Here is a 16923-nt window from a genome sequence, read left to right as displayed (position 1 = left end):
CCCATCAATATTTTGGGTGTCGCCGAAGACCGAGCAATTTGCGCATGCGCAGATCGCGCCTTGAATGCCAAGTAAGATGCGCAAAATGTTTGTAATAAGCAATTAAATTTGTGTTTGACAAACGTCTGACAAGGCGAGCGCCTGATTTATGGCTAATAAATAAAAGGAGGATATTTTTGAGAAATTGTCTGGGGCGAAAAATAAAATCAGTGCCTTCGCTTGAATAAATGTATGAGAAGCAAGGTTCAGAGGCGAAAAGAAAGTCAATTTACGCCTAATCAGATTCACACACATTCTGACACGTTTGGCTGCCACATTGTGATATTGACCTTGTTTAAATTAACCGAAAGAAAAGCCCTGGGCCATTAAAATGCGGCGTGGGGAAAAGCGAATTGACATGCCGCAACACGCTCGTTATCAAGTGGGAGTTTCGTGCAAAGAAACGCTTATCATTAGCAAAATTAAAATCAATGAAATTGGCCATAAAAATTCAATTGACTTGGCTCAATGCGTGGGAGCAAGTCCGAGTTCCAGCTTGGATGGGATCGGATCGGATCGGATCGGATGGGATTGGAACTGGAACCGAAGGTGTCTGCAGACGTGTGCCACATAATTGATCGTCGGAGAAACAGAAATAGTTTAGTTTTCAACACTTTCTAAACTCTGCACAGGAAGAAAAAGCAGATAAGAAGATGCCAATTTAAATAGATAATATATATCCTTGAGAAATAAATATATATAACGATTCAAATAACAGTAATTACAATTTTTATTTCAGAAATAAAGAAAAAATTCGATAGAAAAAGGGGAAAAAAACAAGTAACTTTTTTTCGCTGTGCATGTCGGACTTTGGCTTACGCCTAAAGTGGGCGGTGGTGTCGATCTGAATGTCTGGTGGGAGTGGCTGTTGGTCATATATCATGCAGATACGATCTGTTCTCGATAGGTTGCCAAAAAAAATCGAAAAAACCGAAAACGCTAAAACAATCAATTGAAATTCTCGCAGCGCGAATGTTTGCTCAATGGGGATTGGGGATTGGGGATTGGGTTCGGGTGGAATAACGGTGAGAATAACGTGCGGTGTTTGCGAAAAATCATAAATAGTATCAATGGAGTCTGGTTTTGATTTTGGCCAAAGGAAGTTCCCGGGGAAGTGGGCGTGGGTCAAGACATTTGGCAGTGGCCCCTGGAAAATTTCTAGCCGCGTTCCGCCGAGTGCTCCACTAAGTGACAGGCGACGACGTGCCGCTGTCAGGTGAACTGTCAACCCGGCACTTGATGGGGACTTAATTAATTTAACTGCCGCTAGAAAGTGGACTGGTGGACTGCAACGCCCCGCGTCGATTGCCACTTGCCACATCACGTATACGCAGCGTGCACGCGACTCTGTGATCAGTGGCAGAAAATGAAGGGCCGATTCCACACATTTTAATTCGAACGCCCTCGCGCTTAATTTCAGCTGCTTCTGAAATTGAAAAGCACTCATGATTTTCCATTGCAGTGCAATTTGCATTTTAGAAAGTTACACGTGTTTTTTCGCTGCATTATAATCGCGGCAGAAAACCCCGAAAGACCAAAAGAAAAAGTCCCAAGTCCAAGAAGCATTTTCGCTGCTGCATTTCTTCAGGCAATTTTTAAACAATGCCCAAGTGGGCTCTGCCCTCCCCCTTCGCACCTCCTGTCTATTAATAAATCATTTTTCATAATTCCAGTCATGATTCTGCTTTTTGCCCGAAGGCAGAACTTCTGCCTTAAACTCGACACGTCGCCTTGTTGTCAACTGGCTTATCTCCGCACGATTCGCTCTGGGTTTGGGCCCTTTGTGTCTCCTTGCTGGCCAACACTCGTGCAAAATGCATTCGGGTTTCTGTTGCCAAGTGCGATAAGGTGCATGAAGGCATGCCAACGATCGCGCTTTAGGAGCTTCACTAATGGCAGATATAAAGGGTTTATTCGGGGAATCTATCAATTTGATTGCTTTTTATCGATAGAAAGAAGTATATAAAAGTGAAGTGTTGTTCTATTTTGGGATATTTCTTTTCTATTTCCATTTAATAAAGTGTTTAGTAATGTCATGATAAGTCAGAATATATGTATTAATATTTTATTTATTTACCTTTATATTGAGACTCTCCAGAGAGTGACCTTCGCACAATGTTCTCCAGAATTCAAAAACCTACTTACCTTATTAATATGCCAGCAGCTCTCGGTTCACTTACAAGATGAACAACATCAGATAGTCCGAAAAGGCAGCTTTGATAAACCGCCTTTAGGTTTTACGACCGAGTACAGCCACGACAACTGACTAGCGCCAGTCGATAAATAATTAATAAGAAATACCATAATTGTAATCATGGCTTTATAGCTATTTCCGAAGCCAATGGCCTCTGTAGCTTTCGCTTTTTGAGCCGGGGTGTACGTGATTTTCGATAGAACCCGAGGTGGGGGAAGGGTTACGCACTAATCACCGCATTAGAAATTCATAATTGTCGCGTAATACGGCACCACGAAAAATACGTGGACTTCGCTCGCATGCGAAATGGTAGCACTCCATTCTAAATCGCTAATGCGCCCTAATAGGCTTCGCTTGTTTCGGGAGTCTCGGAGGGTTTACTTCGCTTTTCGGGTGTGTGAAAGTCACTGCCTGATGATATTTCGTTTGTTGCATAATCCTTCCACGCAGAGCGCCCGGGGGCGAGCCAATGAACCCCATCGAATTTATGTTTGGCCATCTCTAGCAGAATCATGCTACACCATATAGCAAACACCATAAAACTGCAATCTCACGTCGTCGGAGGGGCAATCTTTCGAGTGTAATCTTCGCTGCGGACCAGTGTCTTCGTCACCCATCTGCCATTGTGGGGAACTGCTAATGGATAAGCAATTTCTTGGTAATAAAACATTGTCACAGAACCAACTGGGTTCTCTGGAAGATCTTGGCAGCTGAAACTTTGGGAATTTATTGAAGTTTTGAATTTAATTCCAGGGGGAATCACTCGAGCAATATGTTATTAAAATTATATGAACCAAAATTTATCGAAATAATAATAATAATGAACTCCCAGAAAAGTCTTGTAAGGGGAATATTTTATTTAATATTTATTTACCAAATATTTGCTAAGATGTTATCTGTTTACTTATTATTTTTTTGACAAATCTTCCGGAGACAATTGCCATCCTCTTTTGGCCGCTCTCTTCCGCTGTCAGCTGGCTCTCCGATTTGGGTTCCACAAAGGAATGGAATCCACAGAAGACGGCACACTTTAAGCGCATGCGCGCCAAACACACCGAGACGCACACCAGCGCACAGTGCGTATACGTAATGTCACGTCCTCGCAGAAGAGGGCGATCGGGCGATCGGGCGATCGATGGTCTAGTAGTGGTGGTGGTAGTGGTGTGCGGTTGTAATTGAGTTGTCACTGTACCAGAGGTACGCTGAGGTACCCACTGTGGTGCGCACCTTTCTTCGGGGCTCTCGGTGTGTGCGTGACTCTTCGGTTTCTCTGCCTTTTTGCATTCTTAATAAATCAACGCGAAGAATATATAAATTGGGCGGCTCGGTGGACGGTGGCAGTTAGTATTTCCCAGCCAACGGTGCCTCACAGGTGTGCAAAGCGTCCGCAGTGCGAGTGCAAGCCTTGGTTTTGTACCTCTATATATCTTAAATATAACCACAAAGCCTGGATATCGAATTGGATTAAACACCGCCCACGCAACCAGAAACAAAAAAAAGAGCCCGCGAAACGGATTATCGAATGTGATTTAGTGCCGAGTGACATTTAGTGAGCGCAACCGAAGAATCAGTGTGTGAAAATGTGGAGATACGCGTGCCTGCTGCTCGTTCTGACGGCCACCTGCAGTGCAGGACCCCTGACCGCCCACCAGGTGAGTTGGAATCAGCCAGCCAGCCAGCCAGCCAGGCAGCCAGCTGGAGTTCTAAGTCCAGAAGTAAAGAAGTGGGAGACAGACAGCTTGGCCAGCGAAGACCACTTCCGTTCGCCTTAACGGAAATGGGAACTGTTAACGAAATGTTTGCCGGCCCGCCGAGCCATACGATGAAACTTTAATGGGACACGGCCTGGACTCCCCGGCATTTGCATGTGCCTTGCCTCTTGCCCCTCCAACGTGCCTCTGCCACATCTTTTGGCCTGGCTTACTTGGTATGCCGTGCGGTTGGCCCTCTTTAACGGCCGAGACTCCAAGACTCTGCCTAAGGTATTTATAGGCCTTGCAGGTGGCTTAATGACAGGTAGAAGCAGGCAGAAGCCGGCAAGAATTCGCCAGCGAAATCACTGAAAAAGGTTCCAAGAATCGCCGATTGTAGACTCTCTTTAAGTTGCATTACTCATTGGGAGGCTCTTTTCGAGAAAGGTCTCTGTGCGACTGAAAGTTTTCGCCTGAGTTAACCGAAAGGCAGCGCCCAAAATAATAAGTTAATAACAAACGCGTATGGCTAAAATGTTATGTGATAATATTCAAGTGCTCCATTCGAAAGTGACTTCGATTGCAGTGCGGCCCTTAAAAGGGCGGCAACAGGTGCGAACTGCACAGAGGTTTAGGTTTGGGTTTGGGCTTCATTTCGTTTCAATTCGATTCCACTCGATTCGATTTAATTTTCACTTGCCGCTGCCTCCGCGTAGACGAAAACTAGAACACAAGTGAAATTTTTCGGGTGCCTAGTCGATCGAAGAGTCACGTGCTGGATTCGCGGGATTATCCACGCCGATCACGTACCTCGTTAGCTCAATGGATTGTACAGCTGGCTAATCGTACACCGAAACAAAAGTCGTGATTCGATGAGACAATGGATTGGCTCGAAGCTAAGGAGTTGAAAGGTGCAACATGAATGTTCACATAAAAAGGGGAAACAGCGGTTCATATAAAAAAAATAAATATATCTACAGATTAGCTTTATAGTTGGTGCATCTGGGAATTATTAACAATAGGTTTTCATGTTCTACCCCTTTTGTAGAAAAGAAAACCCGCAGTGCCTCGGGAGGAACCCATGCCAGCCGAGGTGGAAATGCCGGAGCAGACCGAAACGGAGGCTGAATCCTCTCCAGCCGAAGCCACTCCCCTGGGAACCCTGACCCTGCCCAGCAACGCCACCTCCATTCGGTCGGACATCACGGACAACTTCTCGTGTGCCAACAAGACCTACGGCTACTACGCGGATGTGGAGAACGACTGCCAGATCTTCCACGTTTGCCTGCCAGTCACCTACGCCGACGGGCGGGAGAACACCTTCCGCTGGAGCTTCATCTGCCCCGAGGAGACTATCTTCAGCCAGGTGGGTGATGCTCTCCTGATTACTTATATATGTATACCATAAATTTAAATTCCTTTTAAGGAATCCTTCACCTGCATGCGTCGCGAGGACATGACCATCGAGTGCGCGGACAGCTCGAGGTACTACGAACTGAATGGCAACTTCGGAGGTCCTGCGGAGGAGGAGAGCAAGCCCACTCCCGTGGAGAGCGAGCAGCCCGATAAGGAGGAGCAGGAGCAGGAGGAGGAGTCGGAGGATGCCAAGCCAGTTGAGATGGAGCCGGAGGTTCCTGCTCCAGCTGAAGAGCCCGCCAAGCCCGTGAAGCCAGTCAAGGTGCAAAAGCCCAAACCCAATCGCAGGAAGCCGCAGCCGCAGAGGAAGGTCCCTGTTCCGGTGACAGCCGCTCCCGTGGTGGAGGAACCTGTTGCCAACGTCGAGGTGGAGTCCAAGCCCATCAAGCCCCAGCGGTTCACCATCCGACCCCACAAGGAAAGGCCCCAGGCGATAAAGCCAGCCATTGCTGCTCCGCCCATGCGGAATGAGCTCTTCAACGGAATTCGCAAGCGTCCGGCGATTTTCAATAAGCCAACAACCGTGAAACCCGTGGAGGAAGTGGTCGAGAGTGAGCCAGCTGTCACTGAACCCGTCGTCCAGCTCAACGAACCTCAGCCCACTTTGAAGCTGCAAACACTGTTCGCCGATCCGCAGTTGATCCCCGTGGAAGTCCAGGAGCCCCAGATAATTCCGGTTAAAATCCAGGAACCTGAAATGATTCCCGTGAAAATCCAGGAACCTGAAATGACTTCCGTGAAAATCCAGGAACCAGAGGCTCAGGCTTCCGAGCCAGCAGTCACCTTTGTCCAGCCAGAGCCAGTTGCCGAGGAAGAGGTTCCATCAAAGGTTGAGATCGACACGAGGATCGAGGATGTAAAGCCCATAGAAGCCTTCGAGGAGATTCCCGCTGTCATAGTCGAAAGTCTGGATGAATCTAAGCCTCAGGAAAGCCAGAGCATAGTTGAAAACCAGGAGGAAACCAAGACAACTGCGGAGGTGAAGCCAGAGGAAGAGGTTAAGGCTGAAGAGGAGATCAAGACAGAGGAAGAAGTCAAGCCAGAGGAAGAAGCAACTAAGGCGGAGGAGGAAGTTAAGCCCCAGGAAGAAGTCCCAGCAGAAGAGGAGCCAGAAGTGCCAGCCAAGGTGGAGGAAGTCCATGAAGAACATCACGAGGAAGTCAAGGCGGAGCCAGCTATCTCGGAACCCAGCAGCTCCCACGAAGAACCCCTCAATCTCGAGGAAATGGAGGCAGCCAAGCCAGCCGACGCACCCGAGAGCATGCCAGCCACTCCCGAAATGGAGCAGCACAGTTCGCTGGTGGAGGAGATCCTGGAGAACAGCCACGAGGGAGAGGCCCAGGAATCGCTGGGAGGCTTCAAGCCAGTCGACCCCGTGATGGCCGCCGAGGCGGAGCAGCTGATCACCGACTTCCTGAACACCCTGAAGAAGAGCGAAGAGAAACCAGAGACTGAAGTGGCAAAGAGTGAAAGCCCAGATGTGTCCATCGAGGAGGCCAAGCTGCCGGAGCCCGAAATCGTGGACAAGAACGCCTCCGTTGAGGAGCAGCTGCTGGAGGAATCGGAGGTTCAGAAGGCGCAGAAGCCCCAGATTATGAAGGACTCTCCCATCATCAACATCATGCAGCTGCAGCACATGCCAATCGATTATCAGATTCCAGTTCAGGTGATTCCCGTTGAGGTTCAGCCTGATTCACCGATCTCTCAGGGATCTGAGGATCCCAAGGAAGGTACTCAGGAAGAAGTAAAGGAAACTGTTCAGGAGGAAATTGCTCAGGAGGCGGTGAAGGAAGCCGTTCCTGAGGAAATCAAAGAGGAAGCCAGCGAGCAACTCCAGCAGGAAACTCCCGCCGAAGAAGTTTCTCCTGAGGAAGCCAAGGAAAGTATTCCTGAGGAAATCAAGGAAGACGGTCCAGAATCCCAAGCTGAAGAAGTGGTTAAGCCAGAGGAAACCCACCAGAACGATGACGCCCAGGAGAATGTGGTGACCTCCGCCTACATGCCATCCATCAGCATCGACGACATCGTGGAGCTGGTGAAGGAGCGACTGGACCAGACGCCCAAAAAGGAACAGATGGCTCCCATGGAGCTGATCCTCACACCCGGAGCTGCTGAGCCCATGACCCTGGTGCACAGCAATCCGGAGAAGGAGGAGAAAGAGGAGCAAGCGGAGCAAGCGGAGCAGGAATCCCAGCCGGCGGAGAAGGAGGAGGGGGAGGAGCTCATCCTGCCCATCTACAAGCGGATATCCCCAGCCGAACCCGCCATGACCAAGGTGCAGACGCTGCCCGTTACGGTGAGCAAGGTGGAAACGGAAGCGGAAACGGAAGCGGAAACGGAAGCGGAAAAGGAGGCTCTTCCGGAAACGGAGTCGCAACCGGAAGTGCGGGAGCCCAAGATGGACGCCCGCAAGCGGCGCTTCCTCTTCCGCGCGGACGCCAGTTAAGAAGTTAAGAAGGGAAACGGAAGAGATTCAGAAGGGCGAACAGCATTCCTGGGGAGGATCCCCTCCCCGCACCTAGCTCACCAATCACCAGTCGAACCGGAACCCCGTTCACCTCCTAGTTCCCCAAACGCTATCCCACTCATTTGCACCTAGGCAAGTTTTATTTATGATAATGATATTTTGATTTCCTAGTTTTATGGCCCTTTCTCAAAGGAAACACCGCGCACGAGAGTCGAAATTTAAGTTTAGAGTTGTTGTTCCGACGAGTTAAAGAAACAAATTACAAAAAATTGCAAAAAAATCTTAAAATAAAAAGTTTAAAAATCAAATTCTAAAGTATTTTTGCTTGAGTGGGTGAAGCAACCTTTTCAGCTAGCTAATCAACTCCATCGTGCAGAGGTTTGAGTGTCCTGTGTCTTGTCAAATTCGCATTCAATCTCTGAACGGTAGAGATGGTGGAGCTATAGATCAGCCTAAATATATACACTAAATGCTATTTGAGCAGGAACTGTGATCTCGTTTATCAGGCATCATTTCTACAATGCATAATGAGTTGGAACTGGAACCTCCAATGGTTCTGTGGTTTCCATTACTAACTCAACAATCTTTACAGAACCGGGAGAATTTCGTAGGTAAATTAATTATACGCTGCATTACAGAGGCTAAAGTTAAAGTGTAATGCAAAGACAAACGTACAATATTGGTGATTTATTGTAGGAATCGTTTACAGATCGCATTAACACTTAGGCTTTGGGTAATTAGCTGTATGAGGCAACTACCGGGTGAGAGAACTACTAGTACAATTTACAAATACAGTGGACACTGGACGTTAAGTAACTAACACATCACAAGGGGGCGACTGTACAGTGGATCCCCGACTACGCCTCCGTTTCCTGCTCCAGCTCGCCGGCTTGGATCTCCTCCGGCGTCCGCAGGTCGATGGCGAACTTCTGGCGCGTGGGCGTGATCGAGTCGCTGGGCGTGGCGTCGCTGTCCCCCTGCCCCTCCCCCTCGCCGGAGGCCTCGCTTGACCCGCCGCGAGTAGTCCTGGAAGGCGGCGGCCAGGGCGAAGGTCAGACGGCGGGCCATCGCCCGACTGTCGCAGACGAAGGCGTGCACCTCGAAGGGATGCGGACTGGCCTCGTCCTTGACCACGATCATGGCGAAGACCCTTGTGTAGACGAGGTCCTGCACCCCGTACGAGATGGTGTCGATCGGGTAGCTCCAGTGGTTGATGCTCGCCTTCGGCGCGATGATCTCCAGCTGGACGCCCTCGGCGGACACCTTCAGCTCGCAGTTGGGCAGCACCTTGTTGGGCGGCAGGTTCTTGGCCACGCCCACCATTATGTCCACCGGGCGGCGCGTGTACTTGATGCCCCACAATCCGCGGGCCACCTCCGAGCCAATGTACTTGACCTGCAATGGGTGAAATATTTTATTTGCATGTTGGTTCGGTACATAAATTCATTACTGCCCCTTCAGCTGCGCTTTGATATTGATTTATTAATCATTGAAAGTATGAAAAACAAGAAAGGAAGATAGCTTCGGCAAGCCGTAGCTTATATAGCCTCGCAGTTATCAAATATGATTTCGATTTCACGGATAAACCGACCCTTTAATTCATTTTTTACAGAACTAATTTTCAGGCGCTATATAAACCTGGCATCCCTTTTAAAACTATCAGCTTCTTACCAATTCATCATGAGAAACCTCAGCTTTGTTTTTCTTCTGGGTAAGATTTCTTGACAACTCGAGAACATATTTTAAAGATTTTCATTTTAGCTGTCTTCGTATTGGGAATCAACGGAGAATGCAGTAATTTGGTGCATGCAATTCTTCGCCCTACTTGTGGAATAGCCGCAGATTGCTACTTTAATGGCGATAACGGAGATTATGTCAGAAATGAGGATTGCAAACGCAAAGAAAAAGGACTACCACGTAGGTACAACCAATTTTAAAATGAAATTAATATTAGATGTTTCACAATCTTTCAGCCTTCTTGGAAATAAAAGGCGGAAAATGTCCTACAGATAAACCCAGGTGTGAATATATAGCACACAAATTTTAAGCGGAAAGTGCATTGTAACATTCAATAAAAGAGCTTGAAGCGAAATTGTGTTTTCTTGGCCCTTTCTTTTTTGGTTTTGCAACTTTGAATTTTTAAGTGCAGTGCACATCGGCAACGAACATTCATTTATATGCATTTGTGTATATATAGATTTTTGACAGTAAATAAAAACTTTATAGTAATCATATGTTTAAGTTCATATGTTCATGTTATCATATGACTCTTTAACATTAATATTGTTTTAAAAACTGACGATTGTGTGACAAACTTGTAATCATAGTTTGGCTTTCATTTCGATTTCACGGATAAACTGACCCCTTAATTCATTTTTCACAGTACTAATTTTCAGCCGCTATAAAAACCTGGCATCATTTTTAAAACTATCAGCTTCTTAACAGATCATCATGAAAAACTTAATCTTTGTTTTTATTCTGGGTAAGATTTCTTGACAACTCGAGAACAAATTTTACAGATTTTCATTTTAGCTGTCTTCGTATTGGGAACCGACGGAAAATGCAACAATTATATGCTTTTGGATTATTCGCCTACTTGTGGAATAGCCGCAGATTGCTACTTTTATGGCGAAAACTATTCTTTGGCCGACAATCAGAATTGCAGACGTAAAGAAAAAGGACTTCCACGTAGGTACAACCAATTTTAAAATGAATCTAATATTAGATGTTTCACAATCCTTTAGCCTTCTCGGAAATAAAAGGCGGAAAATGTCCTACAGATAAACCCCCCTGTAAATTTATAAGGTACTATTTTTAAGCGGAAAGTGCATTGTAACATCCAATAAAAGAGCTTGAAGCGAAATTGTGTTTTCTTGGCCCTTTCTTACTTGGTTTAGAACAAGTTCATTTCATTGCACGCCGTCAACGAACATTTGTTTATATGTATTTGTAAATGTATTGATTTTTGACAGTAAATATAAACTTTATAGGAATCATTTGCGAAAGTTCATACGAAATACAGGGTGCGCCATCTCGAGCTTCGGTATGAAAATATTGAATAGCTTTGGAAAAAAACAAAAATTCATGGAAAATGTTTTATGTTTATTTAGATTGATCCTTTACAATTCATTTGAGTTAGTTTTTGAAGGGTCTAGAAAATTTCTGGTTTCAGCAGGACGGGGCCCCATGTCACACAGAAAACGAAACCATGGAGTTTTTGCAGCGAAAATCCCTGGATGCGTTGTGTCAAAAAGAGGCGATATCGACTGGCCGGCGCGTTCGCCGGACTTGACCCCGCCGGATTTCTTTTTGTGGGGTATACATAAGCAAGCCCTAGACCATCACAGAGCTCAAGGAAAGTATTCGCACCGAAATGGCCAATATATCGGCCGATTGCTCAAGAAAGTAATGGAAAATGCTCGAAAAAGGACACTTTTTGCCATCAAGAACAAAGGAAGTAACTTAGTCGATATTGTGTTCAAAAACTAACTCAAATGAATTGTAAAGGATCAATCTAAATAAACATAACACATTTTCCATGAATTTTTGTTTTTTGCCAAAGTTATTCAATATTTTTTTACCGAAGCTCGAGATGGCGCACACTGTATTTTAATGAAAAACATTGTTATATCGTGTTAAAGCGTAGGCTGAAGGAGGTAAACTCCGAAAATCAAGTAAGTATAAAGAATCGAACGCTTTTAAAATTAGAAAGCTCTTTGACATTTATATTCTACTAAACCTAAAGATTGTGTGACAATCTTGTAATCGTAGTCTGGCCTTTATTGCGATTTAACGGATAAACCGACCCGTAAATTCATTTTTCACAGTACTAATTTTCAGGCGCTATATAAACCTGGCATCATTTTTAGAACTATCAGCTTCTTAACAGTTTATCATGAGAAACTTTATCTTTGTTTTTATTCTGGGTAAGATTTCTTGACAATTCGAGAAAATACTTTACAGATTTTCACTTTAGCTGTCTTCGCATTGGGAACGAACGGAAAATGCACCAATGTGATGCGGTCGGATTCAAACCCTACTTGTGGCATAGCCGCAGATTGCTACTTGAATGGCCCTAATGAAAGTTATTTCGAACTTCAGTCCTGCAAACGCAAAGAAAAAGGACTTCCACGTAGGTACAACCAATTTTAAAATGAAATTAATATTAGATCTTTTACAATCCTTTAGCCTTCTTGAAAAGAAAACCCGGAAAATGTCCAACAGATAAACCACCGTGTGAATATATCGTAGACAAATTTTAAGCGGAAAGTATATTGTAACAGCCAATAAAAGAGCTTGAAGCGAAATTGTGTTTTCTTGGCCCCTTCTTACTTGGTTTAGTAACAGTTTAATTTTCAATTGCAGTGCACGCCGTCAACAAACATTCATTTATATGAATTTGTATACATTTTTGACAGTAAATATAAACTTTGTGGTAATCGTTTGCGAAAGTTCATACGAAATATTTTAAATAAAAACATTGTTATATTATCGTGTTAAAGCATAGGCTGAAATATAACGCTGAAACGAAGGAGAACTTGAAGAGCCAAGTTTATTTAAACAATCAAGCGCTTTAAACTTGAAGAAACTCTTTGACATTTAGATTGTTCTAAAAACTGAATCTTGTAATCATAGTTTGGCCTTCATTGCGATTTCACGGATAAACCGACCCTTTAATTAATTTTTCACAGTACTAATTTTCAGGCGCTATATAAACCTGGCATCATTTTTAGAACTATCAGCTTCTTAACAGTTTATCATGAGAAACTTTATCTTCGTTTTTATTCTGGGTAAGATTTCTTGACAATTCGAGAACACACTTTACCGATTTTCACTTTAGCTGTCTTCGTATTGGGAACCAACGGAGAATGCAAGCCGTTGCGGTTTGATTTAAAGCCTACTTGTGGCATAGCCGCAGATTGCTACTTGAATGGGGCTAATGAAAGTTATCTCGAACTTCAGTCTTGCAGACGTAAAGAAAAAGGACTTCCACGTAGGTACAACAAATTTTAAAATGAAATTAATATTAGATGTTTTACAATCCTTTAGCCTTCTTGGAAAGAAAACCCGGAAAATGTCCAAAAGATAAACCACCGTGTGAATATATATATAGAGTAGTTTCAAGCGAAAAGGACATTAGAACATCCAATAATATCAATAACATCACTATTGATTATTGAGAATAAATATAAGCTTTATAGTAATCATTTGTTTAAGTTTATATGTTCATGTTATGATATGGCTCTTTGACATTAATATTGTTTTAAAAACTGACGATTGTGTGGCAAACTTGTAATCATTGTTTGGCCTTCATTTCGATTTCACGGATAAACCGAACCTTTAATACATTTTTCACAGTACCTACTTATTTTAAGACGATATAAAAAGCTGGCATCATTTTTGAAACATTCAGCTTCTTAACAGTTCATCATGAGAAGCTTAAGCTTTGTTTTTATTCTGGGTAGGATTTCTTGTCAATTTAAGAACATATTTTACAGATTTTCACTTTAGCTGTCTTCGCATTGGGAACCAACGGAAAATGCACCTATATGAAGCAGTCGGATTTAAAGCCTACTTGTGGAATAGGCGCAGATTGCTACTTGAATGGCCCTAATAAAGGTTATCTCGAACTTCAGTCCTGCAGACGTAAAGAAAAAGGACTACGAAGTAGGTACAACCAATTTTAAAATGAAATTCATATTAGATGTTTTAAAATCCTTTAGCCTACTTGGAAATAAAGCGCGGAAGATGTCCAACAGATAAACCCCCGTGTAAATATATAAGGAACTAATTTTAAGCAGACAGTACATTGTAACATCCAATATAAAAGCTTGAAGCGAAATTGTGTTTTCTTGGCCCTTTCTTACTTGGTTTAGTTGGCAACGAACATTCATTTATATGTATCTGTGAATGTATTGATTTTAGACAGTAAATAGAAACTTTATAATAATCACATGTTAAAGTTCATATGAAATCTTTGAATTAAAAACATTGTTATATTATCGTGTTTAAGCATAGACCAGATTATATCGCAGAAACGAAGAAGAAAAATGGCCAAAAATAAATTTTTTTTATCGTCCAAAAAGATATTGGGCTCGTTAACCGTGGTCATAAGCTGCTCGAAACAGTGTTTGGTTCTGCTGTAAGCACTACAAATATAGTGTTTCTAACCAAATTGTCAACTAATCTATTCCAAATAAGTTTTTATGAACTAACTAAGGGATAAGTTAAATGACAATTAAATTGCATTCGGTGGCACCGATAGCTGAGCTTCTTTGGTTTCCAATACTTTGGTTGGCTTTAAGTTGCTTCTTGCCTTAACTACATACACATTACCATTGCAAAATGTTTGTTTTGCCCAGAAATATCCAGTTTTTTTTTTTAATATCTGAGGAAGTACTCCTCCTAATGTGGAATGGCTTACATCGTTTTTGATTTTAGTAGAAGTAAAATTGTTGTGAAAAGTGTGTACTTTGGCAGACGTTCCCTTTAAGTTAACCCCGTAGAAACGAACTGTTTCTCCCATTCGAGGTGAGTACAAATATTTGTTTTCGTGGGATCGTTCGTCGGTGGCAGTGGCTTCCGCTGCGCATGCGTTGCCGTTAGAGCCGCTTCATTTGCATCCGACCTGCGACCGGATGTCCACAGCCGAGCCAAAATGTTGCTGCTGCTGCTGCTGCTCGTGTGGTGCCTCCGCCACGCCCCTTTCCCCCACCGCCCCCACCTGAAGTTCAGCAGGGCGTGACGCATGCGTGTCTGGCTCTGTTTTTTTGGCCATGTCTCGTATGCGGGTGGTATGTTCATGTGTCGGCTTTTGTTCGTACATGCACTTAAAAAAATATATCAAAAATTTTTATGATGGCTCTAATAAATAATATAAAGAGTTGAGTTGCTTACAGCTTACTGGTAACAGAATTTTATCAATAACTATATAATAAACCAAGCATACTCTTATTTAAAAAGCTTTTGACCTATACAAATACATTTACATTTTTCAATAAATTATTTCTCTCAGCGTACTTTCGGCCACATTTCGGGGTCTTTATGGGCATTGGTACCTGAACTTGCGCCACTCATTTCACAGCACTTAAATACGCATTTCGCCATGTGGACACTCACCTTGAACGTTATGGGCAAATCCTCCACATTGACCTGGCTGTCCAGATCGGCGGGGCTGCTGCTGCTGTTGCTGTTATTGTTGTTGTTGCTGTTGCTGTTGCCGGAGGCCATTCTGTATCTTAGGGGTATCTTTGTGGGCTGCGTTGCAAGCGGTGCAAGCGAAGATCCACCGTTAAACGCATTCACCGCAAACCAGCTGCAAAGGGCGCAAAAACCAGAGGTTGAGTAACGCTCCCATAAAATGTACCTCGGGAATAATGTACTACTACAGCCACCGTTGCTTTACCATATCTTCACCGTAATCGCCGAGTCTTACATGACCAGCTTCATGTGCGCTTCGAACCTATATGTGGATATATGTCTGTGCCACTAAATATCGGTTGACTAATTGTTCTGCTGGGCTTGTTGTTGCTGTCCCCGGCAGCCGACTGCTACTGAACTCGCGATCGGCGGCAGAAGGTGTCGCAAGTTGTGCCCCAGGTAGCTCCACGCCCTCTCCCTCTCCCTCACTCCCCCCGCATCCATCCCTCTCGCTCTCGCACAGGTAAAAAGAGCGCAGACAAAACAAATGGGCCAAACAAAAGCGGCGCTCAGATAACTTTTTTTCTCTCACGCGGCGTCGCTGCCTAAGCACAAACAACTGATATCGGAGGCAACGGCTATGCAGAGAGAAAAATGAATAGTTCCTTATACATTTTACACAATATAGTAGAGTCCTCTGAGGATGAATACATTCTATACCTTCTTGTAAAAAAAAGGTTCCTTGCATTTACCACAAATGACGCAAAGTTATCAAAGTTTGTTTTAGTTATAGGCCAGAATTGGTCTCAGTGCAGGAAGCATACATGGTCAAGCGTTTTAAATCTAATCAAGAAATAATTATGAGGTAAGGTCTGAAAGTAGAAGCTGATAACCTAGTCGGCGGATCGAAAACTTCACCCAAGCAGGGTATTTAAACTTCAACTTGTTGAACCACTTCTCCGTCACTTCGTCACTTTTTCACTACCCGCCGCTCACTATTTATTAGAAATGCATTATTAATATTTCCTCACGCAGCCCGTTGACCACTTCCACTGCACAGCGAACATAATAGGCTTATGCCGGATATATACAATGACCATGGTGCAATAGTTGCATGTCTGCCAATTAATGGCCAACGAGAGAAAACCAAAATTAAAACCAAAACTGAAACGAAATCAAATCAAATGCAATGAGTTCATTGCAATGGATTTTACCTGTGTGACGTCACTTGAGTGGAAACGAGGGGGAATCGCCTGTTCAACAACCTATTTTTTCTTTGTTTTTTGTTCAACTTTGACTACTATTTTAATGCCAATGACCCAAGGGGATAGCAAGTGACAATAGCTGACAGTAGTACTCACAAAGCAAGCGACTAATTGTGGTTATCTGTGCTATTTCCCCCTGATCCAGATTTTCATTTAGATCACGTTCATGGCCTCTGGATTTTATTTCCTGTCACTTTTAAGGGCCGTTGCTTAATACTTAAGTGCTTGCAACGCTAATACAATTTTAAGCAATTTTCACCAATATTTATTTCAAGGTTCCACTCACTTTTTCACTTCGCTTATCTCAGTTTACTTTTGGCCTATCTCACAGTTGCAGTCCGAAGACAAAAGCCCAATTGTAGTAATACATTATTTGATTTTCCTATAGTTGCATAGGTTATGAGCAGAAAAAAAACACTGTCTACTAACTTTCTTAAATATTTAGTTCTCTGAAAAAATATGTAATTGTTTTTCCATGATATTATGCCTATAACAACATAGAGTATGTATGTTTGCACCGCCAACCATAACAATAACAATAAACAGTAGCACTTGCAGTCCAATTTAGATAATTTCCCAGTGGACATTTCAGGCTAAACGGTTCCAAAGCCGGAAGCTGCTCATACGAGCATATCTCCTCTGCTCATATAATATATAGTATATACATATATATATCTTTTTATCATAATTTGTTTACGGCCACTGGTGATG

General features: G+C 43.7%; 3 protein-coding genes and 1 long non-coding RNA gene across 7 annotated transcripts; 3 read left to right on the top strand and 1 right to left on the bottom strand.

Annotated features, from left to right (window-relative positions):
* The first annotated feature begins 3565 nt into the window (after positions 1-3565).
* LOC108099179 (neurofilament heavy polypeptide) lies at positions 3566-8115 on the top strand. The gene is made up of 3 exons (XM_017202542.2): positions 3566-3885; positions 4973-5290; positions 5351-8115. The coding sequence occupies exons 1-3, from the start codon at positions 3814-3816 to the stop codon at positions 7784-7786; spliced, it is 2826 nt and encodes a 941-aa protein (XP_017058031.1). The 5' UTR covers positions 3566-3813; the 3' UTR covers positions 7787-8115.
* Positions 8116-8479: 364 nt separating this feature from the next.
* LOC108099180 lies at positions 8480-15369 on the bottom strand. Its single transcript, XM_017202544.2, is given in 4 exon segments — positions 8480-8811; positions 8813-9202; positions 14927-15122; positions 15213-15369. Coding segments are annotated over 3 exon segments (648 nt in total). The 5' UTR covers positions 15038-15122; positions 15213-15369; the 3' UTR covers positions 8480-8664.
* LOC108099182 (accessory gland protein Acp63F-like) lies at positions 9412-12114 on the top strand. Of its 4 annotated transcripts, XR_006245367.1 has the most exons (5): positions 9412-9518; positions 9569-9724; positions 9781-10289; positions 10340-10495; positions 10552-10670. XR_006245367.1 is itself a non-coding variant. In XM_017202549.1 (3 exons), exons 1-3 carry the CDS (start codon positions 10259-10261, stop codon positions 12067-12069), a joined length of 261 nt encoding a protein of 86 aa, XP_017058038.1. In that variant the 5' UTR covers positions 10180-10258; the 3' UTR covers positions 12070-12114. The 4 variants fall into 4 exon arrangements, 3 of the variants coding, with proteins under 3 accessions (XP_017058038.1, XP_017058036.1, XP_017058037.1); XM_017202549.1 differs by lacking the exons at positions 9412-9518; positions 9569-9724; positions 10552-10670 and adding an exon at positions 11996-12114 and having other exon boundaries at positions 10180-10289; XM_017202547.1 differs by lacking the exons at positions 9412-9518; positions 9569-9724; positions 10340-10495; positions 10552-10670 and adding exons at positions 11784-11939; positions 11996-12114 and having other exon boundaries at positions 10244-10289.
* LOC108099184 lies at positions 13005-13649 on the top strand. Its single transcript, XR_001771914.2, has 3 exons — positions 13005-13268; positions 13319-13474; positions 13531-13649. It is a non-coding gene; the product is annotated as an uncharacterized LOC108099184 (long non-coding RNA).
* Positions 15370-16923: the final 1554 nt, after the last annotated feature.

Source organism: Drosophila ficusphila, unplaced genomic scaffold, assembly GCF_018152265.1.
Source record: "Drosophila ficusphila isolate 14025-0441.05 unplaced genomic scaffold, ASM1815226v1 contig_286, whole genome shotgun sequence".
NCBI classification, from domain to species: Eukaryota; Metazoa; Arthropoda; class Insecta; order Diptera; family Drosophilidae; genus Drosophila; species Drosophila ficusphila.
The sequence above is the reverse complement of the archived record's forward strand: the minus strand, read 5'-3'. Positions and strand labels throughout refer to the sequence as shown.

What these genes read in the sequence shown, in the direction of transcription:
- LOC108099179 (XM_017202542.2), top strand. Translation starts at nt 3,814, where the DNA reads ATGTGGAGATACGCGTGCCTGCTGCTCGTTCTGACGGCCACCTGCAGT. An exon ending in GACCCCTGACCGCCCACCAG is followed by an intron (nt 3,886 to 4,972) that starts GTGAGTTGGAAT and finishes CCCCTTTTGTAG; the next exon opens with AAAAGAAAACCCGCAGTGCC. An exon ending in AGGAGACTATCTTCAGCCAG is followed by an intron (nt 5,291 to 5,350) that starts GTGGGTGATGCT and finishes ATTCCTTTTAAG; the next exon opens with GAATCCTTCACCTGCATGCG.
- LOC108099182 (XM_017202549.1), top strand. Translation starts at nt 10,259, where the DNA reads ATGAAAAACTTAATCTTTGTTTTTATTCTGG. An exon ending in AATCTTTGTTTTTATTCTGG is followed by an intron (nt 10,290 to 10,339) that starts GTAAGATTTCTT and finishes TTTTCATTTTAG; the next exon opens with CTGTCTTCGTATTGGGAACC. An exon ending in TAAAGAAAAAGGACTTCCAC is followed by an intron (nt 10,496 to 11,995) that starts GTAGGTACAACC and finishes ACAATCCTTTAG; the next exon opens with CCTTCTTGAAAAGAAAACCC.